This window comes from Eurosta solidaginis, chromosome 5, assembly GCF_040869045.1.
Source record: "Eurosta solidaginis isolate ZX-2024a chromosome 5, ASM4086904v1, whole genome shotgun sequence".
NCBI lineage: Eukaryota > Metazoa > Arthropoda > Insecta > Diptera > Tephritidae > Eurosta > Eurosta solidaginis.
Genome location: NC_090323.1, coordinates 229823791 through 229850469, shown reverse-complemented (window position 1 = coordinate 229850469; position 26679 = coordinate 229823791). Strand labels below are relative to the sequence as shown.

General features: G+C 37.2%; 1 protein-coding gene across 1 annotated transcript in view; it reads right to left on the bottom strand.

Annotated features, from left to right (window-relative positions):
- The window catches only part of RhoGEF3 (Rho guanine nucleotide exchange factor 3), a 666916-nt gene that overhangs the window by 599029 nt on the left and 41208 nt on the right, over positions 1-26679 (bottom strand). Inside the window, exon 3 of the mRNA XM_067792017.1 lies at positions 12175-13700. Within this exon, the coding sequence (XP_067648118.1) occupies positions 12175-13700 (1526 nt within the window). The remainder of the gene's footprint in view (positions 1-12174; positions 13701-26679) is intronic.

Genomic DNA, 26679 nt, shown 5'->3' with positions numbered 1-26679 from the left:
CACTGTAATGTTTAAGCAAAAAGCAGTCAGTAAGCAAACACAGGATATTGAAATATGCAGCTGTAACGGTACTTTATAATTTCTGTATGTGACATAGTTTTTTACACTATGAAGTATGCGAAGACATACACAAACACATGAAGTCATTTGCACATTCGCATACATACAAAAAATTTAACAATAACATTAGCACCATATAAGTAAACCTAGCAAAAATGTTGAACTTTATATAAGGCTTATATCATATGGCCAAAAGGCTTATGGCATCAAGCCTCAATTCTACAAGGAATATTAGTTGTATGGGGTATTCCTGAAGTTAGGTTGAACTGCCCGTTCAATAAAGACCTCACATAGACTGAATATGTTCGTAGTGTTACCATAACTTGTTTGTTGACCAAATGGTAAAGCCCCAATGAGGAGTCATGACTTATCTTATAAAATAGCTCTGTTCTATTGTAATAGAAGTTTTTTTAGGACCTGGCCTAATTGCTCCCTCGAGATCGGGCAACTCTGCCGCCCCTAATAGCTGAAGCACAGAACATGCTCAACCATTTCTTCTAACAGCTCATACTTCTCGCATCTGCTGTTGCTGACAAGACCAAACTTATAAGCATTTTACCCCAGAAGGCAGTGTCCAGTCAGTATGCCCATCGTGAGCCTTAACTCTTTTTTCTTCAGAGACATGAGTCACTTTGTGATAGAGGTTTACGCCGATCACTTTATCGGCGGCGGCGGCGTAGGCTCTATTATATACCGGCGGCGGCGGCGTAGACGGCGTGCCGGCGTACGCCGGTGTTCTTATTTTAAAAGCTTGATTTTTCTATTTAAAAAAATAATATTTAGGAAAGTTTTTGTTTATATGTATTTAAGGAGATCAACGTGTTGGCCATTTCGGAAAGATCCGGGGTTTTTGCATCAAAATCTCGCAGACCGTTCAAAAATTTTCAGGAGTAGCTCCTTGCGAAGGGATTGTCCCTCGTTCGCATGCTCCAGAGAGGCTTCGAACCTAACCCCGGTCTTTGGAATTGGTACTGCTGCGTCTGCTGAAAAGAAATAGAGATACATAAAATAGTCACACTTTTGCCTGTATATCTCGTGCAAAGCGTAGTTTCACCTAGGGTTAACTCCTAATAATCGTCGCGAACACAATTTCTTTAATCATTTGTCGCTCCTTGGCGGTCACGCATAAAGGCGACTTAGGGTTGCTATGAATGGTCTATTAATACTCATGACTATCGTGGCACAGGGCGCCTTCAGTTTTTTCGGCTGTTTTTAAGAGCTAAAATATCCGATGTGCGAACAGTAGGAATCCCTACCACCAGTCACTACCACGCCTCCTGAGCCTCACACCATATGCCAGTACAGAAGCTATACGACTGCGACTTCGAACTCATACCTTCGTCGACGTCACTTTCCTAGAAGCTCTAGGTATAGCTCCGAAGACTTTCCAACGGATGCTTTTGTTGCGCTATGCTGCCGAGCTACACTTTGACACGTTAGGGAGTGACAATTCGGCCAAAGATGCCGCCCTCGAAATCATAAGAAGTCTAAGTGGATGTCATTGCGTCATGGGTGAAAATCCGTATAATCCTCGGCGCATCTAAATAATTAAAATTTTACAAGGACCCTGGATAAAATTTTTAAAATGTAGACCAAAGATTGCAGACGTTTGTGTTCACAACATTGATTTCAATATTCTTCGTTAAATCAAATTTATAATGAAAGTCGACGGATTTAAAGTTGAAAGTTGTTAACTACTGTTTTCCGGCCTTACGATATAGGAGCTTATTATGGATGACCGCGTAGCTTCAGTTTTCAGACAAGTTCGACTGTCCACTACGTTAGGGTAGTATCACACACGGTCATTAGTTCCACTGTCTTGGGAAAGCTTTTGCTTCGCCACTTTGAGTGTTCTTGCGCAGGATAAAGCCTCACCTGGTAAATACGTTTATGTGCATACGTATTCACAATTGTAAAAGGAGCCGTGTAGGTGATATTTAAACTTGGTTGATAGGCTATAATCAATGTAATTCACTCCAAGGGACTAGTTTTGGAGAGGGCCGCCAACTTTAGGAAATGTCAAACCGGAAGACTTGGGTGTTGAAGGATGAAATGTGAAAATCAAAATTAACATTTAAGACGCTATTGTATAGTTTCGCAAATAAACAACAGATGTTTGAATGTAAGCCCAAGCGATTTTTCAAACCCTTCTCATATGTACATATATCCTCAATTTAAGTATGAGGTAAGAATAATTTCAAAGGAGTGTTTATGCCTCTAGAACCTACTAAAGGATTTTGCATCACTGATTTCGCTTATTCTTGAGGACAGTTTAAAAACATGTTTGCCTTGGGTCATTTTATTTGAAATAATTGTTCGTTATTAATTTTTTCAAAAATGCAAAGTGAGCATATAAATTTATTATATAACTTTTCTTTTAGTATTTTGTTTTAATAACTTGCTGAATTGGGTGATGGAAAGTCCGTGTTAACCTGACATCGAAAGCGCCTGTTATTTTATATAACTTTTGAATAGTTATAAAGAGTTAAATTTCGTAATTAGTTTCTTATAACTGGCAGTGATGCGCATCCGTTGATACCACTTTCGACCATATCCGACCAATTTTCGACATGAACAATAAATGGCCTAAACAGTCTTAAACGAGTAGAAAATATGGTAACGCGCCGGACGCCGCGCCGCCACGCCGATATTTTTGACATTCGGCGGCGGCGTGCGAAAAACGACCAAAATCGGCGGCGGAGGCGGCGTTTATCGGCGGCGTATATCTCTACTTTGTGAGTCGAATACCGTAGACTTTGCACATGATCTTAGACATTTTGCAGCCACGCGCTAATATCGACGCCTTTCCTGCTTGATGGATCATATGCAACTCCTGTCTCCTTTTGATTTCTCCCAAAGGATTTGCCACGTCTATCGTCGATTCTCCTCCTTTGCCAAATCATCGGACTTTTCATTACTTTCTATCCGCTTACGACTGGGGACCCAGTATAGATGTTTCTGGGCGGAGGTTTTCTAATGCTTCTTTGCATTCCAGGACACTTTTCGATGAAGTACTGTGTGAGATTATTGCCTTAATTGGCGTTTTCCTTATAATACTCTTTATTTTTCTGCACTTATGTCATCAAACCTCAAAGGTAACGTTAATCATAAGGCTTATATCCTTTATTAAATAAGACTTACATAAGGCCTTATTATAAGATACTACTTGTTATATGACGACCTTTTACATAAGGCTTATAACCCACCAATAATGAGGCTTACATAATGCCTTGTAATAAGACTATCATCGAGCACAATAACCTAGTTATAAAGTTTATGAACAAAGTACAATAAGGAGTGGTATGTCATATTTTAACCTAACTGTAAGCCTAAGTGCACAAACAAAATATGACTTGCATAGGACTTATAGTAATGTACCATCTGATTTCAAAATCCTTCACTCATCTTTATAATCACATATTTCAAAATACTATTTGAGTATAGATTGATAATCTATCATTGAAAATTCATTTTTAGTTCCTTCATTTCAGCTATCAGACAAGTAAACTTAAAAATACTTTTTGAGTTTTTTTTTTTATACGGGGGAATTTTTGGCAGTGCAGGAAAGATAAAAAGGCAGTATAACAAAAACTTGAAATAGAGCTGCTCAGACAGCAAGAAATATAGAATTTACATCTTTTATAAGGGAAAAAGTGTTAGTCAATAGTGCGTTTCTTAAAGTAGTGTAATTACTTTTTTGGTTAACCATAGGGATAATGCTTATTCGTATAAATACGCCTTAACTAAGGTGTTATTATAAGGCGTATGATGTTTTGTATTAACCGTATTCTAAGGTTTATCTGTTAGGAGTCAAGCCAGTATTGCTTTTTGCTTACAACCGCTTATGCCAATTTTTGCAGGGTAAGTAAATTCAAAGAACTTTTCAAACACTCTCTTCCAGAAAATTTTTGTATAAAGTAAAGTTGAAGGATATTTTCATAAATACAATAGGTATCTAATACAAAGGCTTTATAAAGGTATATGTATGTATGTATATGAGCAAAGTAGAGAGCTACGTACGTGCTGGAAGCATAAATTTCACTTCCTTAAAAAATCGTTTACCTTAAATTGAACTCCACCAGAAGATGATGGCGTTGCTGTAGCTGTTGAAAATCACTTTTTCTGCTGACTTGCTATAGTTTTAAGTTTTATTGTACATCGATGAATAGATTTTGAGCATATTCTCACAATTCCGTTTTCGCGTAATTCCTTAGTCGTTTTACTTTTGTTTAGTTAAGTTCGATTACTTGATTTACTTTTGCTAATTGAGTCGTTTTAGTTTGACTGTTATTTTCATGCATTTGTATTAATAAATTTTAATTTCTGATTTATTAAAATTTTTCTCCGCATATTGCCAGAATATTTAAGTGTTTGTAATTAAGCGAAACCGATTTCTAATTTACACTTAGTAAATAATACAAGCACATTAGGGTGTCCATAATTGATCAAAAGCTGTTTTATCAATGATGTATGTATATCAAAGGGAATTGTTCTGCGTTAATTTCGTCAAACTCCAAAAAAGAGCTTAACCAATCTCGAAATTCTGTTTGTTTCGTTCGTTATGGTTCAGAGGATGGTTAAGATATTTTTTGTGGTAAAGAAAGTAGTGCCCCTATTAGGAACAGTTTAAATTTCTCTTATCTCCGACATTATTTGAAGAAGGTATCCCAAATTTATTTCAGAGTATCCATGTATGTATGGGTTGGCGTGAAGTGGGAGTGAGAGGTGTAGTGAAAGTTGAAGTGGGTGTTTGATTGATAGTTGGAGTGGGTGTTGGAGTGGGAGTGGGTGTTCGAGTTATAGTGAAAGTGGGAGTGAGTGTGGACGACACGTGTAGTGGGAATGGGAGTGCGAGTCTAAGTAAGAGTTAGAAAGGGAGTAGGAGTTGGAGTGGGGGGTACAAGTGTAAAAGGGAATGAAAGTGGGAGAAAGATAAATGTAATAAGAGATGGACAACAATAAGAAGAAAAACGGAGAAAAAGTAGGCGAGAATGGTATAGAGAAAGAGAGGGGAGGGGACTCGCATGCCACTTTTTGAATGTAGGCAAACCAATTTTCGGCCAGTTCAAAGTCTACAGGTTACCAGGCGCGGATCTACGGGGGGTAATAGGGGTCCCCCCCCCCCCCCCCAACAAAAAAAAGGTCGAGAAATTTTATTTTTCAAATACTTTACAGAACAAAAATGAAATATCCAAAGAAAACAAATATTCAAATGTTCAATACTTAATTTTGGCATTTCACGATGCACGGCAATTTATACATAAATACCGCTTTTATAAAAATAAAGCAAAATTTATGAAACTTTTTGATACCATTTCCCCCCACCACAGCCAAGATCACGATCCGCTACTGCAGGTTACACTTGTTTGTAACATATGTAGGTTGATAATTTCTGAGCAAAAAGCTGTAGCTATTCAATGAAAATATGATAGATTTATAATTTTTGTGATCTATATCTTAGTTATATTAGAAACTTGAAAGTTTACGTGTGAGTGAGTCAGTATGTTGGTGCGCTTAGACTCAAACGACGATTTTTCTGAAATTTCAATTACTTACTTTATGGAGCTCAGAAGTGAGGTATTTCAATATCTTCAAAGCTTCACCATTATGGCGAAGGTAGAAATTTTGCACCCAAAAATAAACACCAGCGCTGTTTAAAGCCCCCTTGGGATCATAGACGGGTTGAAGGTAGCATATGAAGATGAATTGAATACATTTGATGATGGATTTTGCAATGATGTGTGCACAGAGCATAACCTTTTAAGCGAACGTTTTCCAATATTTTATCAGAATTTTAAAAAAAGAGCCCTGCGAAAGCCCAATGTAAGAACCAAAAAAGAAACCGTGGGAACCATATATAAAAACAAGTAAAGGTGTCTAAGTTCGGGTGTAACCGAACATTATATACTCAGCGTGAGCTTCAGTTGCACATTTCATTTCAGATAAATTATTTCTCTACATAACACGTTGCTCCGCCCATTTAAAAAAAAATGTCTCCCGATTTCCTCTTACAATAAAACTTGATAAGTGAAATATCATTGATTCAAAACTATTTTTGCTAAGTTATAACTTATTATTTTCGTCTACGACCCTTTTAAAAATCTTTTATATACAAGTTGCCGTGGTCTTTAACCGATCCCGTCCATTTTTACTAGAAATATTTTCTACTATAGGGAAAATTTTTGTACCCATGTTTATTACGATCCGTTAATTTTTCTTCGAGTTATGGCTCCAGAAACATAGAAAATTGCTTAGTCATAAAAGGGGCGTTGCCACGCCCATTTTTTAAAATTTGAATTTTTTCCTATTTATTGTTTTAAGTCCACTTAAGATATGAAATTGAGTGCAGATGTAATTCTGAACTGGTTAGTGAAATATTCTAAAGACATAGTGGCTGAACACGCGACCAATACCTCAGTGCCCAAGTTCTCGCCCCCAATGAATACATACCAGGTGCAACAGCGGGATTTCTTCCAGCCACTTCCGGAAATTTTCAATGAAATTTTTGAATCAAAACTCAATTATAATTAATCAATTACGTAATCAAAGCATTGATTGAAAAATCAGGAATGGCTAAATATATTGTATAACTTAAGCTATGCCTTAAGTCAAACAACAGTAAAACCAACATTAATTTCTTGCATAAGTTATTAAGTTTAGCGCGTACAAACAGGCAGACAGACAAACAAAAACTCCAACTCCTTTCTCCGTTTCTTCAGGAAACCTCCCTCACTGCTATCACCACCACCTCATAGCCTTTTCGTGTAATTCATCCTAAATTTCTTTTATATTTATCGTTCGGAATTAAAATCAACATTCGTGCATTTTCTTTGCTGTTTTTACGCACTCTCACTTCCCATTTTTGCTCAAAATATTTTTTTTAACCAAACGATAAGTTTATTTGCCGGCTTGATTTGATTGATGGTTGCAAAAATTAAAAACTCAAAAAAGTAGACACTGATCGTGTTTTGACGGTGTGCTGCTTGTTGGAGGCGTGTAAGGTTGGCAATTCACTCAGCTTGGAAGCATAAAAAATTACTTTGTAAGGTGTTTTAATCTTAATTACTTCAAATTGAATTTGATTAGTATTTAAGTTTGTTTGTTTAATGGTGTGTTCAATTTATACTTATTATTAAGAATTCGTGAGCTTAACACCGGCTTATAATAATTGAATATTCAATAACTATCTTTTTTCTAAGAGCAACTGAAAAGAAGGAAAGAAACATTTACTGGCATACGTAGTCATCATCATGTTCATTCATTATCAAGGGTTTCACCGAGATTCGAGCCGCGAATCACACGATGAAACTGCAGTTGCCTTTACCACTTTGTTTGCGGTTTTCGAAATGGATCCATCGCAATATGCCAGGAAATGTTTCTTTCCTTCTTTTCAGTTCCTCTTAGAAAAAAGATAGTTATTGAATATTCAATTAGTATAAGCCGGTGTTAAGCTCATGAATTCTGAATTTGATTAGATATTTAATTTAAATTAATTTGATCTAACTTATTTAAATTTATCTAAATTTAATTTAAAATATTGAAGTTTTAATTCAATTTGAGAAATTTAATTAAGGATATATAATTAAATAGATTTTCATTTGATTTGATTAAGTCTTAAACAGTTTGTCTGATCTTAATTTATATAAAGTCTCATTTAAGTTAACATTATTTAATATGATTAGTTAAAGATTGAAATAACTTAGTTCAGCTCAGTTTAATTTAATCCAATTTATTTTACAGCAAATGTCTCGAAGCAGAAATTTTCCCCAGCTGACGGAAGACAGCACAGATAGTTCTTATTTCGCAGGGCAAAGGAGATCCCAACTCACCATTTGCTTTCCGCCCATTTGTATGCTAAACACCGTAGAAAAACTGATGGAAAGCCTGTTAAAGCAACACCTCACGAGAGCAAGAGGGGACGGGGAGGACTGACACATCAACACATTGTCTTCCGTAGAGGTCACTCCTCATTTTAAGACGTTGCAGAAAAGATAAAATCAGTCAAGAAAACCGAGACTACGTCCCACTGAGCAAGACCGGTGGACTTGCTGGTCACGCTAGACGGCAAGAATGCTTTCACAACTCAGCCAGGTGGGGCGACTTGCGGCAAAGGAACGCTATTTTAGAGTAAATACCAACTAGAAATTTTGAGAGACTATTTAGCAGACCGTTATCTGATGTGCGAAACCACCCACGGCCACAGAAAGTTAAAATATCAGGCGGCGCAGCCCAGGGTCAGTACTAGTTCCCGATCACCGAAACATTACTTACGATAGTCTTTTACGATTGGATATGCCATAGCAGCTGTCATAATAGCGCAAAGCTGCAAGCTGGCACATCTTAAACTAAAGAAGGTCACGCGCAGTGGAAACAGGTGGACGACCTACAGCAACAGCAAAAACGCAGATTGTCATCCTTACGAAAAGGCGTTCCCAATATCATTAATATAACGGTTGGGGAACATCAAATAGGAACACGCACAACAACGAAATATGTGGGAATGAAGCTAGGCAATTAGCTCGCCTTCGCGAACCACAAAGGGATATGCACACAATAGCGAACGTTAATAAATTAATGGCATACACTGGCGGTCCAAAGCTATGTACAGGGAAGCTTCTTGCATATGTCTCGGATTCTATACTCTTATACAGAAATCTGGTACAGAAATCTTGGCGAACGCAATGAAATATCGGCAGGACTGAATCGCTCTCACCTCGGTCCAACGCATAGACGCACTACAAATAGCTTCGGCTTATCGCACAGTCTCGGCTGGAGCTGTCCTGATCATTTCGGAAACCATAACGATGTATCCTCTCGCTGACGGAAGGAAAGCAATATACGACAGCGAATCGAAAGCGAGTACAACTGCTGTTGCCATACAAGCGCGACAAGAATGGGTTCGCCTATGGCAAGAACAGTGCTCAGACAGAAAGGTGGGAAATTGGAGCCAGGAACTAATTCCTACACTAAAACCATGGTTAGGGCGACCACACGGAGAGGTCGACTTTTCTAATCGGACACTGTTGCTACCGCAAATATCTCTACATTCACGTGAGAGTAGCAAATGAGTTCGCATAGCGCGGATCCGTACCCGAAGTAATGCTAAACACGGTTGCTGTTGTTGTTGTAGTGATAAGGACACTCCCCGAAGGCCTTGGGGAGTGTTATCGATGTTGATGGTCCCAGTAACAAGCACCATAAAGGTACTAGTCTGACCAACTCGGGAACGATTTGGTATAGCCACGTGAAACGTTCTAGGCCATACCGCCCTCCCACTCCTAGATATCTATGAGGAGTTCGCGATAGCCAGAGCCTCGGCTGTTAATGAGACAAGACTCACCACGGGTAGGTGAGGTTGCCAATTGGGTTGGAGAAGCTATATATTGCGCTGGCAGCCCCTTGAGAGGATTGCGCTACATAACCCCTTGCATCAATTTGGTATTTTAGTCACCTCTTACAACAGGCATACCTTCCGCGCGTATATTCTAAGATGGTAAACGCGGTCGCAGGTATGAGTGATTGCGCGGGCCGTAAGAGGTTAGGTTTTGGTGGGTAGAACTTCATGGAAGAATGGAGTCCTACAATAGGAGAGTCTCGTAGTGAGGCTTAAATATCCCGGTCAGTGCATAAAGCATTTTCTCCTTCCCGACACTCAAAAAAGACAAAAAAAACTCAGAAATTTGACTTATTTTGATTGAATTTATTCTAATTAAGTTCATTTAGTTTAATTAAATTAAGTTAAATTAATGTAATTTAAAATTTAATTTAACTTAATTTAATTTAATTTAATTTAATTTAATTTAATTCAATTTAATTCAATTGAATTCAAATCAATTCAATTCAGTTCAGTTCAATTCAATTCAATTCCACTCAGCTCAATTCAATTCAATTCAATTCAGTTCATTTCCACTCAATTCAATTCCATTCAATTAAATTTAATTTAAGTTTCGATTCGAGCTCAAGGCCAGAACAATAATTTTTTTCTAATGATAATTGTTGTTATTTGTTAATTTTTCTAAATGTGAAAAATTGTATTTTGTTTTTGGAAAGGTAAGTAGAAAATTTTTCAGACAACCTGCCATAGCTGCGCAGATAGATCCATTTCGAAGGGTGCTAAGCCTTCATCATCAGTACGCTTTAGGCATGCTGCGCTAACCATTTAGCTATACAACGGTGGTTTGTTTGACTGGCAAGTTTGCTACTTCTATTCCTTTTTATAAATTTAATTTAGTTTATTTTAATTTAATTTAATTTAAGTTAATATAATTTAATTAATTTAATGTACTTTAAATTTTGTTTAATTTAAATTAATTTATTTAGATTTAAGTTAATTTATTTTGTTTTATTCAATTCAATTCAATTTAATTAAATTTAATTAACTTAATTTAATTTAATAATATAATTTATTCAAATTTTGTTAAAGTTAATTTAATTGAATTCAACTTAATTTAATTTAATTTAATTAATTTAGTTTAATTTAATTTAATTTATTTTAATTTAATTTAATTTAATTTAGTTTAATTTAATTTAATTTAATTTAATTTATTTTAATTTCATTTCATTTCATTTATTTAATTTAATTTAATTCAAGTCAATGCAATACAATTCAATTCAATTCTATTCAATTAATTTAATTTGATTCAATTTAAATTATTTAATATAATAATTTAATTTAATTTAATTTTGTTTAATTTAGTTTAATTTAATATAATTGAAGGCAGCCGCCATTAATTTACATTATCTTAATTTAATTAACTTAATTTAATTGAGTTGAAATGACTTGAACTGAATTGAATAATTTCATTTTATTATATTCATTTTAATTTAACTCAACTTACTTAAATTAAATTAATTAAATTAAACTAAAAATAAACTAAATTAATATAAATAAGTTAAATTTTTATTAAGTTAAATTAAATCAAATTATATAAAATTTAATTAAAATCTTTTTCATATTTACTTTAATTATGCAATTATTATTTTTAATTGCGTAAAAAGTTATTTAATTATGTTATTTATGCAATTATTAATTATTATTGTTTGTTTTTTTGTACACACTACATTTCGCACTTTAATCATCGATATAAGAAATTCTGTATTGCGTTTTGATAAACTTTGTACATAAATATTATCACTTTCAAATTTTTTTTAGATAACTTTTGTACTTTTGTAATGCTGCTTCACATAAAAAGATCTCGTACGACACGTGTATCTCTCCTTTTAGGGAGATTTACACTCAAGGTCTTTAGCAATTTTGATTGCACCATCAACCACAACATTAAAAGGCGCGTGCTGGGCGCACACATATGTATGTATGTATATGTGCATAGGTGTTAAATATATGTAAATTGTGCTTTAACTGTGAAATCGGCTTAGATCGATCGCATTTACCGTTAAATCCGCGAACAGATGTGCTTATTGCCCGAACACTCAAATGCAAGTAAAACAGGGAAATTGGCTCATGCGGAGATATGGGAGCACAAAACCGGCCACAATTAAACTGTTGTGATAAAGCATTAACACACACATACATACGCACGCTCATACGTATGCATAACAGGTGTATGGCTTGAAGCCAAAAAAATGCAAGTTGTTCATATGTAATCAGCATATGTAATAAGTATTTACAAACACTCACACATACGCGCACGCTCTCTTACATCTATGGAACCGATAAAAAGTCACAAATAGTCACATTAATATGCTATTGCAAGACATTTGTCGTTTGTATGTACGAAATTGTATAGCTGCAAGGAAATAACAACTAAAATATTGCACTGAACAAAAAAAGAGCAACACTAACAACAACAAAAATATGTTGCTGCAACAGAATTTGCATAAAATCCCAGCAAAACTCAATTTTATTTGAGACAATATTTCGACAACAAAAAAATTTCTTTTTTTTTCTAATATTCGCTTGCATTTTCATTTTTTCACTATTGGCAATTTTTCATTAAAGGTACTTTTTTCTTCTCTCAAAAAACACTTACACACTCTTTGTACTACAATAAATGTGCGAAAATATGCAATTATTAAGCTATTAGCTTTTGGCTGATAAACTTTTTTTTGTTTGTACAAAATATCTATAAAGAAAAACGCGCGCGTGCGACATACCTGTACGAAGGCGTAGTGACACCTGCGATATACGAAATACAACTGACTGTAGAGTTGGTCACACTGGTTGCTAGCGATAGCGAAGTCAACTCTGTGGCTGTTGCATCGGTTATTGATGCTGCTGACGTTATCGTTGTTGCCTCTGCCTCTGTTAACAGTTTTGCAGACACTGTACCACCCGGCGCTGTTGCTGCGTCTGTTGTATCGGTGACTGTAGTTGGCGTTGTTATTGTTGGTTCAGCTGGTGTTATAATTATTTTTGCAGTAACTTTTTGTGTTGTTGCTACATATGACTTGGTTAACCCACCATCCGAAGCTTTTGCTGTTTCTACAGCTTCATTCTGCTCAGTTGTGCTCAGCTCTGTAGCGGCGTTAACATTATGCTCTGCGGGTACGGCAACATGTTGCGCGCTCGAGTTTTTTGCGCTGCAGATTATGACAGCTTCGTTGCTTGTGATTTCTTTGTTGTCACTTTGCGCGCCAATTTCATTTACTATAGCATTTGTGGTGGCTAATACAACGCTTTCCGCAGTGGGGCTTGTTATAGTAATAGTTGTTACTGTTGCTTCTGCTGCATGTTCATTCTGTTGTGTATGACTTTCGTCGGCTTTATCTGCTCTCATTTCTGGCGCTGCATTAACTGCGCATGTCTTAAAGTCAGTTAGATTTCCTAAATCTATTGTTTTTGTCATGGCAAGCTTTGTTGTTGATTGCTTCTGCACTATGTCTGCGGACTCATTCACTTTCATTGTTGTTGTTATTGTTTCATTAAGCTCTTTACTTTTGCCGTCTTTTATTTTGTTCGCTCGTTCTTTACTTGTTTTGCTTTGTTTGGACTCAACCCACGAGTCGTGATGGCGGCTGCTGTTTGTTTTTTGTTGCTGCTGCTCTTGTTGTTGTTGTTGATATTGCTCACGTTCCATTTGGCAACATGTATCACAACTAATAGTCGTCGTTGGCGTCGAAGCTTGCTGTTTGCTGGCTGATTCCCCACGACTGCTGCCGCTCCGTTTTTTCTCTCGCCGCGAGTGAGTACCGCTACTAATACTAAGCCCTCCTTTTCCGCCATCATATCCGTCACCGCCCTCACCATCACCACCGCTTATGACAACATTTTTTTGTTGCTCCTCACTTGCAAGAGCTGTACCAACTTTGGTTGGCACAGCTGCCTCGACCAGGTTCAATGCCATCGGCGAGGACCCTGTTGCTCCATTTACACCAACATTTATCACATCATCTTCGGCTGGTATTGCACTTTTGGCAGCCTTAGCTGCTTCGTTTCTGCTTTGGCTCGTTGCGTTTTTAGTTCGTTTAGCTTTTATGCTCTCGCTGTTAGCCGCAAGCGTGTGCTTGGATTTTATTTGCACTGTGGTCGCATTGTCCTCGTCGTTATTTGCAGGGACGTACTGCATTACGTCCTCGCTTCCTATGTTCAATGCAGTTTCGTTGCCGATGGCTGTGTTTTGTTGAGTTTGTTGGGTTCCTTTGTTATGTTTTGTCTGTTTAAATTCGGGGCTCATTGCAATCTGAAATAGACATATGTGAGAATGTAATTTTGTAGTATACTATTGTATGTACTTATGTAAACATTCATATATACTTTGAGACATATGTATGAAAATTTGATAGTAAAGAGAGGGAGAAATAAGTATTATATATACAGATGTGCACAGTTTAATGGAGTTTAAGGAAGTAAAGCAGCAAAAAGAGAAAAAACAAAAAAAAACTTTTATGTACCAGTCCACACGGACGAATAGGAGTTAACTGTGTTTTTTAGCACAAAGATTAGAGAGGGTATGGAGCTTATCAATGCTTGGCGTTACGGGAGCCCTGGAAGTAATCCCAACGGCTACACTGCATGTCATTCCGCTAACTCCACCTGCAGACCTGGTGGCAAAGAACATAGCGTTAACAACTGCAACGCTGTTCAGAGCCTCGGGGCAGCTTGAGCGCAGCCCATACGGCTATATTAGTATATCATCATCAATTACAGGAGGAACATACTATCTTCTTCCATATCTGGGCTTCGCAGAGGCTCGTAGATCCACAATAGAGGTGGATGGTTGACGCGAGGGTGCCCAACTGGCTGATGGGGCGATATGCGTGTAAAATGTACACCGATGGCCTCAAAGTAGCGAAAGGAGTAGGGTCTGCAGCATAATTTGCTGATTCGGTAATAAACAGATCGTACAAGCTGTCAGATCACTGTAGTGTTTTTCAGGCGGAAGTATTAGCCGTAACCAAAGCAGTAGAAACACTGGAGGGAAATAACTGAAACTGCAGGCACCTCAACTTTTATATCTATCATTAAAAATTGATACCGTAGACTCATGCCGATACTACTTTCTGGCGTCACATGCCTGCAAAATCCGCCTTCGTCAGTGATAGCAGATGTAGGAAGTGCGGCTTGGAGGAGGAAACGATGGAGCACGTGTTGTGATGCGCTTTCCAGGCTAAGGGTCCAGCTATTAGGAGTTATGCTGCTATCAGATATAGAAGCAGCACGTGGCGTAGGCCCTAGAAAGCTTCTAGTATTTGCCAAGAGTACGGAGTTATTTTATAACATAGGTCCTGGTTTTTGATAGGACTTTTCAGTTTGGTTCTTAGACAAAATTCTGGTAACACTGCGGACTCATTTATTCTGTATGGGGGCCGGCCAGTTCGACCTAACTTAACCAAGATTATTAATTATAATATTACAATTTTTGTATATATACATTTAAATAGACAAACCTACTTGCTGAAATCTCTCTAATATATTAACTACTGAGCGGAATAATAAGATCACCCTAAATCAGATTTTGTATCGAAATTTCCCCATCTGAGCTCAAATTCGCGATATTTTGACATAAGGCGAGTTCTGAGACCACCATATAGTACGGCACATACAACTGAGCTAGTAGTATTTTCATCACCGCTGTGCGGGTTCTCCGCTGGGCTTGGGAACCGTCCTGTAACACCACACACTAGTGAAAAGACTATACAGGCCTCGGATAAAAAGACAGCCTTTAATGATGACGACGAGTGCAAAGCTTTAAAGGCAAATGATGTGAGGGCTTACATCTGCAATATCCGTTCCCTTAATGGGACTGGTGAAGATGCCTGGCTGGTTGTTGTCCTCGTGCAGGCAAAAGCTGACAATACCACCATCCAAGAGATGCGATAGCCAAAGCACGGAAAAAAGACAGTCAAAAGTTGTGACTTTTATTGGAGCGACCATGCAAATAAGCGCAGTTTCGGCGATTGAGTCGTGGTAAGAGCGAGACTTGGTCGCCAGGTACTATCGATGAGGCACATTGAGGAACGTCTCGCCGCTATCCGCAACGAATCAAAATTGTTTTATTCATCTGCACGGACGGAAAGAAGGACGATGAGATGAGGGCTCATTCTACGAGCGCCTAAAACTCACATACGAGCGCTGCCTTCGGTGATGTGGCTATAAGCAATTTGGTGTTACGTTTGACTCTTGTCTAATATGTTAGACCTAACCTCGCATGGTAGGGATGGGAGGAAGGGGAGCGGGGTGAAATTGTAGGGAACATCGTAAATTAAGCGCTAACATAAGCAACAGGTTTTGCAGGAAGGAGAATTTGGTTAATCACTTGCTGGCTGGAAGGGGTCAACATAAATGCGACTGGCGACATGTTTTAATATTTTTCAAACGATTTATACTAAATTCTGAATTCAACATGTGTACAAGACTACCAGTTGAATAGCACGATTATTTTATGCAGAAGTGGGAGAACAAAAGGGTAGGCCGAAAACTATTCACCCTTTGAGGGTGGCGATATTAAGTCCAGAGGTCCAGAAGCACTCGACCAGAAACCCGTACGTAACAAGGTTGTCGATATGTTATCGAAAAGTTATCGGTTATTTACTGAAAAGTTATAGATGGTTTACCAAATAAAAAAAAAAGCTGACTTCAACGAAGGCCTGTCATCTATCGAAGCATGGGCTTCGCATAATGGTCTTCGCCTCAACTGCACCAAATCATATGTGCTTCCAATGACTGGACTGCTCAGCCATTCCACCACTGTTTATAGGTCATGAAAGTGTTTTTTTTTTTGTACGAGAAGTGACTAATCTTGGCTTTATCATAAATTTCGGCCTAACATGTACTGATCACGTAAATTCTGTTATAAGTAAAGTTTACTATGTCTTGAGGAACTTGCGATATTCTGCTTCTTACACTCCGGTTACTATTAGAAGAAAGCTAGCCATACAACTTATCATGTTGATTATCTGCTACCCAGAACTCATATATAGCAAACTGGATTCCCAATCTGTCAATAAAATTGAAGTGGTATTCAATAATGTCACACAGGGCCGCAGAGAGCCGAGCCGGGCCCCTGTGACAGTTCGCGTTTACGGTCCCCCCTAAAAATAAACTAATTCCAGTAAAAAAAATAACATAACATACATACATTTTTCAATTCACATTGTCAGTTTTATTTCATATAAAATAAAACAAGGCGAATTCAGTACCAGGTGGTGTTATCCCATCAGCTGATTGCTTCTTCTTGATAATTTTCCATACAAAGCCTTGTACAACAAAATGTCAGTTAATCGAAATCTATGAAAATTTTCTTTTGAATTGACATTCATCTGCACGGCGAATTGATTGAATTCGCTTTGCCACCACCTGGTATAGATTCGCCTTGATATAAAATAAGATTTACTGTAGCAATTATATAAATGAAATGTTAGATTTCATTGTTTGATTTGCTTACATTAACTTTTTCTAAATATATACATTTTAAGAGCTTGAATCAGCCAAGGAAAACCTTCCGTGCTTTTTGGTCTGCGAATATGGAAATTACCGATTCAAAACTAATGCTGCGAGCAAGGCTGAACTCCAACGCCAATGTTGCAAGGCTTGTCAAGCGATGTTGGCTCATAGTAGAACGTAAAAAATTTTTCACGCGAGACAATAGACTAAAAGAACGCTCCCACACTGACTGGAAGTGTGCAAAATATTCTTGATGCTATGCAGATGTTCGGAAATAATACTTCCATCTTCAAGCCATGAAATTTTTTTATAAGTACAAATGGCGGCAGCGAATCACATCCCAAATTTGCTAAGTGGATGGCTTTGAGATGAATGATTTTATCTATTAGATCCGTAGAAATATCGATGCCATAAATCGTGCAGAATGCCGCTGCCTTTTCTCTGAGCCCTTCTTGCGTCAGATCCTGATACTTCCAGAAAGAACTTAACTTAATCACTATGTCATTTACGGCTTCGAAACATCTTGTCATGTTACCAATCAAGCAGTCCAAAAGAACGTTAAGAACTTGCTGTTTGAATTGAGTTTCGGAATTGCACTCAGATGATTCGCCAAGTAATTCATCGAACTGGCGCTTTCTTATCTTCCTTCTTTTCCTGTGAAGGTATTCGCAACTCTTATACTCACTGCCAGAACTTTACATTCTTGAAGTATGATCGACCATTGATCCCTGAACTTCTTAAACTTATCAATGAGGCTACGTATATTTTCTGTTTCCACGTCCAGTGTGGCATTTCTAGCTTGCAGCACCAGATTTCGATGGTTGCTTACCGTCAACACTTTCAGCCAAATGGAGGCTAAGAGGATACACCAAAATTTCCCCATATATGCTTTAATACCTTTCAAGTCCGTTACTGTTTCTGAACTCAGATTCAAAAGCTTGATTTCATCAATAGCTTTCAATATATGGGGAATGCGAGTTGCTAAAGGTTTCACACTATCCACACGAGCAGACCATAGTGTTTGTGATATGCTGTGCAAGGAGCAAATAGTTTTTTCCTTGATAATTTCCCATCTCTGAGGGCTTGCGCTAAAGATATTATATAATTTCTGCATAATACCGAAAAATGTGATGACTTCTACACATTAAAAAATTTACCAATAATTGCACCACTGACAAAAGAAATACGAAGCTTGCAACAATTAACGCGAAACTGACCTATGTAAGCTTATCCACGGCATACTCATATGTTTGCACAAATTTGCGCTTCGCAAAACAAGTCAAGTGTACTATTTTTTTTTTTTCAAATTAACGCTCTAGTTTATTATCAGCCTGTATTTACAGATGTCGCTGGCTTTTACAAAAATGAAAAAGCAATACGACCAAACCGATAGGGGCAAAGTCATAGTCGAAACAAAATATGATTTTAAGTTAGTTCAAGCATTTTTGAAAGATAGCGCTTATAAAATTGTGTCAAAAACGTTTATCTAACTTATCACATTTTATTTCGACTATGACTTTGCTCCATAGTATTAGATTGGATGCTTATGAATTTAGTTTAGTGATTTTCAATTTTAAAACAATTTTTTATGGCAACAAAATATGTATGCCTTGCCGGGCCCCCAAAATCCTGTCGTTGCCCTGGCTGCCCCCCGCCACCCCCCCTCTCCGCGGCCCTGATGTCACAAGATATGTATATGGCTTGGTCTCCAATTGGAAGTCTCGCCTCCTAGGATGTGAAATACTAGAGTATTTAAAGGATAGAAATTGTATATTTCTTTTCCGTCTTATAACTTTGAAGCAGCTCAGTTACCTGTATGAAAAACTAATTTTTCCTCGATCTTCCCGCATAAAGGACCTTATTGTTCCAAACTACTCTCTTCTTTCCTCTGCAAGATTATTTTTCGTCAATGCTATTCGAATTTGGAAATCTATTCCGGCATATATTTGAACAAAGTTAAACAAAAGCATTTTTAGGAAAATATTATATTATATTCGCATTTTCATTGATTTTATTACTTTTTTTTTTTAATTACTAGAAGACCCGGCAGACGTTGTCCTTCCCTAAATTAGGCCAATCTGCATACATTTTAATAAGCTTTTTCCGTCTGACTCTGCCCTCCCTCCCCCCCCCCCCCTCTTCACTTTTTCCTAATCCTTTTATTCACTCCACCCTCAGTCTTTTTCGCTTCATCTATTCCCATCTTCGTCTCATTCTATCTCTTTCTCAATCTCCTTCTCTCTTTTCTCTTCTCTCAATTTCTTCTCATTCTACTGCATTCCTTATTGTCTTTCCCAGAAGGTGGTATGTATATTATTCCAGTCCCAGTCCCAGTCCCACTCCGAGTCTCAGTCCCAGTCCTAGTCCTAATCCCAGTCCCAGTCCGTCTCTGGATAATATATTACTCTGTGCTAAAGCACTCATCAACAGCTTTCATTTGATATCAATATTGTATAAACACTGTCTAGGCATTCACTGGCCCACTTTTTGGTCTATATATCGAGACCCTAGTCACCCAGGGGTATGAAAATAACCCTCTGCTAAAGCACTCATCCACAGCTTTCATTTCATATCCACATTCTATATACACATTCTAGGGGTACCCGCGTCAACGTTTTGGCATATATCTCGAGACTCCAGTCACCCAGGGGTATGAAAATTACCCTCTACTAAAGCACTCATCAACAGCTTTCATTTGATATCAATATTCTATAAACACATTCTAGGGGTACCCGGGTCCACTTTTTGGCCTATAGCTCGAGCCCCTAGTCACCCAGAGGTATGAAAATTAATCTCTACTAAAGCATTCATCAACAGCTTTCATTTGATATCCATACTCTATAAACACACTCTAGGGGTACCCGGGTCCACGTTTTGGCCTATATCTCGAGACCCTAGTCACCCAGGGGTATGAAAATTACCCTCTACTAAAGCACTCATCAACAGCTTTCATTTGATATCCATTCTCTATAAACACACTCTAGGGGTACCCGGGTCCACGTTTTGGCCTATATCTCGAGACCCTAGTCACCCAGTTACCTATCCTATATTTCAAGTTAGATCAAACTACACACGGGGAGCAAAACATATTCAAAATCGGTTCAGTAGTTTAGGAGTCCATTGGCCTCAATTGTGTCACACGTTTTTTTTTTATATATTAAGATTATTATTATAATTTTTCCGTAATATATGCTCTCTAGTCTTATATGTACTACATAAAGTTATTATATTATAAGACAGTTAATATACTGAATTTATATAAGAATTTTACATGTATTCGGTATTTGGTTTGTTAGTTCTAAGCATCTGCTCTTAAGCTCCTAATGAAACTTATGCAATTCTGTCTATATCCAACTGTTGTGCTATAAAAGATAATTTTTTCGATCTTAATGTACTAATACATTGTTCTTTAAATATTTTGAATTGAAATGAATTACGAAGCCGATGGCTCGGCGATAACAAACTGAAAAAAAATAAAACAAGAACTTCTCGGTATCCCGAAATAATTTGTTCTGGTAAAATGACCTCTGTTGCGTTTTAACATCAACCCCTAGGTGGAGCTTTATGCTTGCTTTGCACTAGGTCTACTTTGACCACAAGCTTTGTAATTTCCATGAAAATTACTTTTCATTGGACGTCAGACGCGTTTGACGTCCGTTTTGATTACGAGGTGACGATTAAATTGACCAATAAGTGAAAACAACAAATTCTCAACATGACAAATTTGACATAAAAATTTCATTTGCTAACATGTTGGCATTCTTTTTTCCATAGCCAACTGGTGAAACGGGTTATACCTAAATGAACACAAAATTTTAGCCTGAGTTTTAACCACGCCCTGTCTTATGGACTTGGAGTCAGTTATGTGACATATTGAGAGCGCCTTTGACCCAAACTGACCAGCGGGTAAGCTTGTGACAGTTTTTGATGTCAATCATTTTGGCCGAATTAAAACCCAGCATTAGTTAATTTAAAAAAAAAAATTTTTTCAAACTTCACGAGCAGTTAATACTCACGCATTTTTTTGGTTTTTTCAATATATTTGAAGCAAAATTAAAGCAATGAATTGGTTTTGTCTATTGGTGTCGTCTATTTAACTACATTCAATTTGTTTGTCTTATAAATAGAAACGAGCGTTGACTTTGGAAAACTCTGAGCAATCTTCTCTCTAAGCCAATAAATTATCAATAATGAACGGCATTTTTCGTAGACATCGCAACTTGCATTCTCTTGAAATGGAAAAATGTCACAACATCAATTTAAGCTTATTTCCTTTGAGTCTAAATTTAATAATCTGCAATTAAATTTAATAATCTGCAATTAAATTTTGCAGAAGTTTTGGTAACGCTTGGGTACATATGTATACTTATGTGTAAAGCACACTGTGTATTTATTTGGTTTGTATGTATGTCTTTAGCAGCCTTGCCAACTTTCCATTTTTTCATTGCTGTTAGAGTGAAATTTCTCAATTATCTGTGAAATTTCATATAAGGAGAACATAATTTATAAAGCTTACTTCTTATGTCTCAGGTATCAAAGTGGGTAAGCACATATTAAAATAGGAGGCATAAAATTTAAACTTTTCGGCTGACTTAATATTATTAACTAATACCTGCACATATTCTTTGATAATTTGCAGCCCCACGCTTGGTCCTACGCCTTTCCTGCTTGGTCGATTATGTGCAACTCTCGCCTTCTTTGAACGTCGCCCAATCTGATTGGAGCATCTACGCTACAAGATGTACTCTTTTTTTTTTACTAATTTTCACTCACGCGAACGAATCTAATAAGATAATAAAAAACATCCTTTTTTAGTGTTGATGTTTCCGACAACATAAAAGTTTGAGTTGTTTTGGAATCGTTTCAACTTAAAGTGCTACGAAAATTAAACTTGCCGAATTACATGTAAAGTTACTCCAGTGGTGAATTACCTTCCTGCGATTTGATTCTTTACTTTTCTGTAACTTACAAGTTCTCTAGGTCAAACATTTATACTACAAGTTCGAAACAATCATGACGGAACGATACAAGGTGGCCGCATCGAACAGCTGATTATAACCTTTTTTTTATTTGATTTGATACATCAACTTCCGGCGCAGTACGATTTTGACATTTGTCCATCGAATTTACACAAACAAAGTACATGGAATTCTTATTTATGTATGTAGGTATGTCACCATGCTGCCACCTTGTATCGTTCCGCCATGGAAACCATCAAGTGTGGCAACTACATGCGAGAGAAGAAACTGAGAATGAGCTGAGCTGCAACTGAAAAAATTAAGTATCAGTTTTGTGACTCTATTTTCATTTCTCTTTGCAAAGTGAAGTTCAAAACTATAAATTAAATAAATTATGAAATATAAAACTTGGTGAAAGTGCGTTTAATAAAACAAAATAATAAAGTGTATAATGTTTAAGGTGTGCCAGCATATTTGATGTAAGCCCAATTGACGTTCGGTTAGTAAGTGCCACCGTGGCGTGATGGTGGCGTGCTCCGCCTACCACGCCGTATGCCCTGGGTTCGCACCCCGGGAAAAACAACATCAAAATTTTAGAAATAAGGTTTTTCAATTAGAAGAAATGTTTTCTAAGCGGGGTCGCACCTCGGTAGTGTTTGGCAATCGCTCCGAGTGTATTTTCTGCCATGAAAAGCTCTCAGTGAAAACTCATCTGCCTTGCAGATGCCGTTCGGAGTCGGCATAAAACAAGTATTTCCCGTCCAGCCAATTTGTATGGAAAATCAAGAGGAACACGACGCAAATTGGAAGAGAAGCTCGGCCTTTGATCTCTTAGGAGGGTAACGCGCCTTACATATATTTATTTATGTATATGGCAACATAGGTTCCTACTTTCGTACAAAGCTGTCGCAACAACTTTCTTTGTTCATTTAACTACTAAAACGGTCAATTACGAATCACCGATTTGTGCGCAGTTGATTCAACTTCTTGTTGCGATGGATAAAAATTAACAGAAATTTCTTTTGAATTGACCCGTATTTCGGTTGATTTTACCAGTATTTTTTTTTCAGTGTATATCAATTGCTTAGTGAAATATCATAAAATGTCCGCAGCCTTTTCGAATTTTTGGATATTCTGAGATATGGAGCATTTCGAAGTGCTAGCCGTTATAGGGCGATATTCCACCCAGTAGTCGATATATAACAAAAAGCTTCTGATATATTAAATTGAAAAATAATTATTCATCATCTTCAATTAGGGCTTAACCGCCTAGGCGATTTGGGCCGTTCCGCAACAAGTCACGTCAGCTATCCCTGTGATAACTGATGCCAATTGAGAGCACCATGGGGGGTTAGTCTTCCCCCACCTGCCTCTCTCAACTCAGTCGAGGTCTTCGACTTCGTCCTATTCCAAACTGCGTTGTTGACTGAAATACTTTCTTGGCCGAAGCGTCTTCGCCCATTCGCATAACATGACCTTGCTAGCGAAGCCTTTGGGTTTTTATTCGCTGCACTATCATCATATTTGCATAAAGCTCATACAGCTTATCATTAAACCTCCTACGATATTTGCCGTCGGCATCACTGATAGGACCATAAATTGCAAAATAACGGCAATATAAAAAGTATATTTTTTAAAAGTTTTTGGGTTAATTTTTTTCCGGAAAAAGTGTTCTAAATATTTTATCAGTTTTTGAGAAAATCGTAAAAAATGTTAATGGTTTCGATGATCATAAGCGATGTAGACAAATTTCAACCTCATCATTCCTCGCCCCCGTTTTTCCGAATTTATCCCATTACCTTACTCTATAACAGTTCCTGACCTTCTCGGCTTTTATCCTTTATTTGGTTTCTGTCTTTCTCCTCTTTAACTCCTTTTCCCCTTCCTGTCACCACCATTTACATTCCCCTCTAGTTAAACTTCTTCATATCTATCGACCTTTCGCTCTCAATCTTTCTCTACCCTTCACCGCCGCCTCAGAGAGCTTAGCATTTGTCCAGTCCATCTGATTCGAGTATTGACTCCAAATACTAGCAGGTCGTTTTGAGGAAGGAATTAGAGCTTACGATTTCTTCTCGAACACAAGCGTGGTTTTCGGGACTCGAGAAATCAGGAACTTGACTTCTCGCGATATTCTCGTGTCTCGAAGTACTCATAAATCTCGCGAGCTTCTCGACATTCTTACTTAATCGCTGTATGGACAGTATTTATACACTTATTTACTTGTGACTTTTCTGTTGATTATATTGCTTCACTGATAATTCACTCAAAACATGTTTATTATACATATAATTTGGTTCGCAATATTTTATTTTTCAACGAGACATCAAGAACATGGCTTCTCGCGAGAAGGCGAGATTCGCGAGAAATCTCTTCTCAAGCGTGTACGAGAAATCGTAAGCTCTAGTAGAAATGCATTCAGTCCTGTTGAATAATAACATGTTTCGAGTTCATCCTGTCGGTATATCGGACGAAGTTTGCGCTGGGCAGCTTCGTCCGGGCGAGCGCTGTCGCGTTTACCTTGGGAAACATAATTATATGCATGTCATGAACATTTTTGGCCAAAGCTAGCCCGCCCTGAAATAGACGAAAAGTACATCTGTATTAGGAATTGCAAATGCTGTCCAATTGTCTAAAACTCAACATAAAATGATATCACCCCCCTTTAGAAGAACAACGCCACACACTTGATCTTCAACTTCATTGTCATTCAGTTTATTCACCTCGATTAACAGAATTTTTATTGCGCGTCACGCATTGTTACCATCATTTCTATCGTCTAATCCCTTTGTTTTATTGTTCGTTCGCGAAATATGACATTAAGCAAATTTGCTCAATTAATTGAAAAAGTTTTAGCGCAGGCTTAAGTTTTTGAAAAGCAAACGTCTGGGCATTGCCACTGTCAGGCAAACAATTGAGAAATATGAAATTCACCTGCCGCCCATCGTCATCATCATCGTCTTACTTGTTTCAGTTTCTTGCAGCACATCGAACTTTTTGTTGTTGCTAGTATACTGCATTAAATTAATGTATGTATATTAAGCTGGGTTGATTTGCATGGATGAAAGTTAACCCATATCGCGCCATCGATTTTTCGATACGTTTTGGGCTCAGGAAAAAAAAGTTCCACTAAGTATACCCAAAAAAATAATTTTCGACCCTGCAAAATTTGAGTTTTTTTTTACTTTTTTCTTTGATTTTTAAGGTTTTTTTCATGACCTACTTAAAAAATTTTTATTTGATTTTAAAATTTTCAATTTTTTAATTTTTCTTGCTTTTTTACGTTCTAGGGGGGAGGCTTTTTTAAATATATATAATAAAATTAAAAATGAGTAAAAATCCGTTTTGTGATAAGAAACTACTATGTAGATTTGTATTATATACTTCATTACAGTCAATGGAAAAAGGGTCCCCCCCTGGAACCGCGCATGTATATATATATATACCAAAATATTAAAAATCAAATATCCCTGAGGGTAGTAATATCAGGGCATTATTACTTGGTAGGCAGATGCCCAACATCATTATTATATCAGTGGAGAAAAGTGGGGAAGATTTGAAAAGAAAGGTGTGGTAATAGCTCCCATTAAATTTTTTTTCTATATAACATATCTTTTGATCCGCTAAAGTCACATTACTTAAGCTTGGCACAGATGCAAAAATTGTTAAGGCCAAAAAATAGCCTGGCACCAATTGTTCCAATGCCTTTTTTGACTAATTTTTAATTTTATTTGACGATCTACAAAGGTGAAATTGCTAGGCCAAGATAATCTCATTGATATATTTCTGTGTAGATAGAATGCGAAACAGCATGGTTGAAAAAAGTCCTAGCAAGGGGAAACATAGTACAAGGACTAATAAAGAAAGTGTACGGGGAATAATCATGTAATAGTGAGGAGTCCCTTGATACACATTTCCCATCTGGAGATGATTCAGAAGAGCTAGGCTTCACTGAAATACACACGCTCACAACACGTCAAGTGTTTTTTTTTTTAAATATTTATTTTCGAAACCATACTATCATCCGCAAAAGCTTACATACTGACGAATTCGCAGATCGTAAAACTATCGTTGGTGAAAAAGCTAATTAGCAATATGCCAAGGATCTATAATGAACAGCGGAAGCATTGCTAATAAAGCAAAGCTTAAAAAAAATCCAATTGTACTAAGTTCTGTTGAGCGCGCCTAAAAATGTTCCACACAATTTAGGTTAAAAACATATGGTATACATACAATTGTAACAAATTCTGTATAAAATTAATAGCAATAAAAAAAGCACTACTTAGGTACAGTTTACAAAGCATGCAGCGGGACATTCATATGCCTGCGTGGATAGAGGAATCTACTTTTACACCAGTGTGAATGTTGTAGATGTCGAGTTCAAATCTCAAAAAGTTAGCTGATGAAGTGAGATTCAGAAACATGTCCTAGTAAGCATTGCCGTCTGCAAATTTTGTAATTTTTCTCTAACAGCATTAGTAAAATAGTTTTAGCTATGGATCTTTGTTTATTGTTAATAAAGCCTTCACTCGTCGGTGGCAATCAATGAAACTAATTTGGGAAACTCAGGTTAGGAGAGGATTTCCTTCAATTGATATTCTTAACTGTAATTAGTTATCAAGACCAAAAAAAATTGATGCACGGCGTATTACTGGTCCAGGATCATCAAGAGGGTTAAGCATTATGATTTGTTATTTATCCACGAACAAATTATGTTCGGAATCTCATGATTGATTGGCACTTGCAAGGGACGAAAGCTGAAGGAAAAGTAGTGTGAAAATTGTATGCCAGTCAGTTTACTTGACATTTCAGGTCATA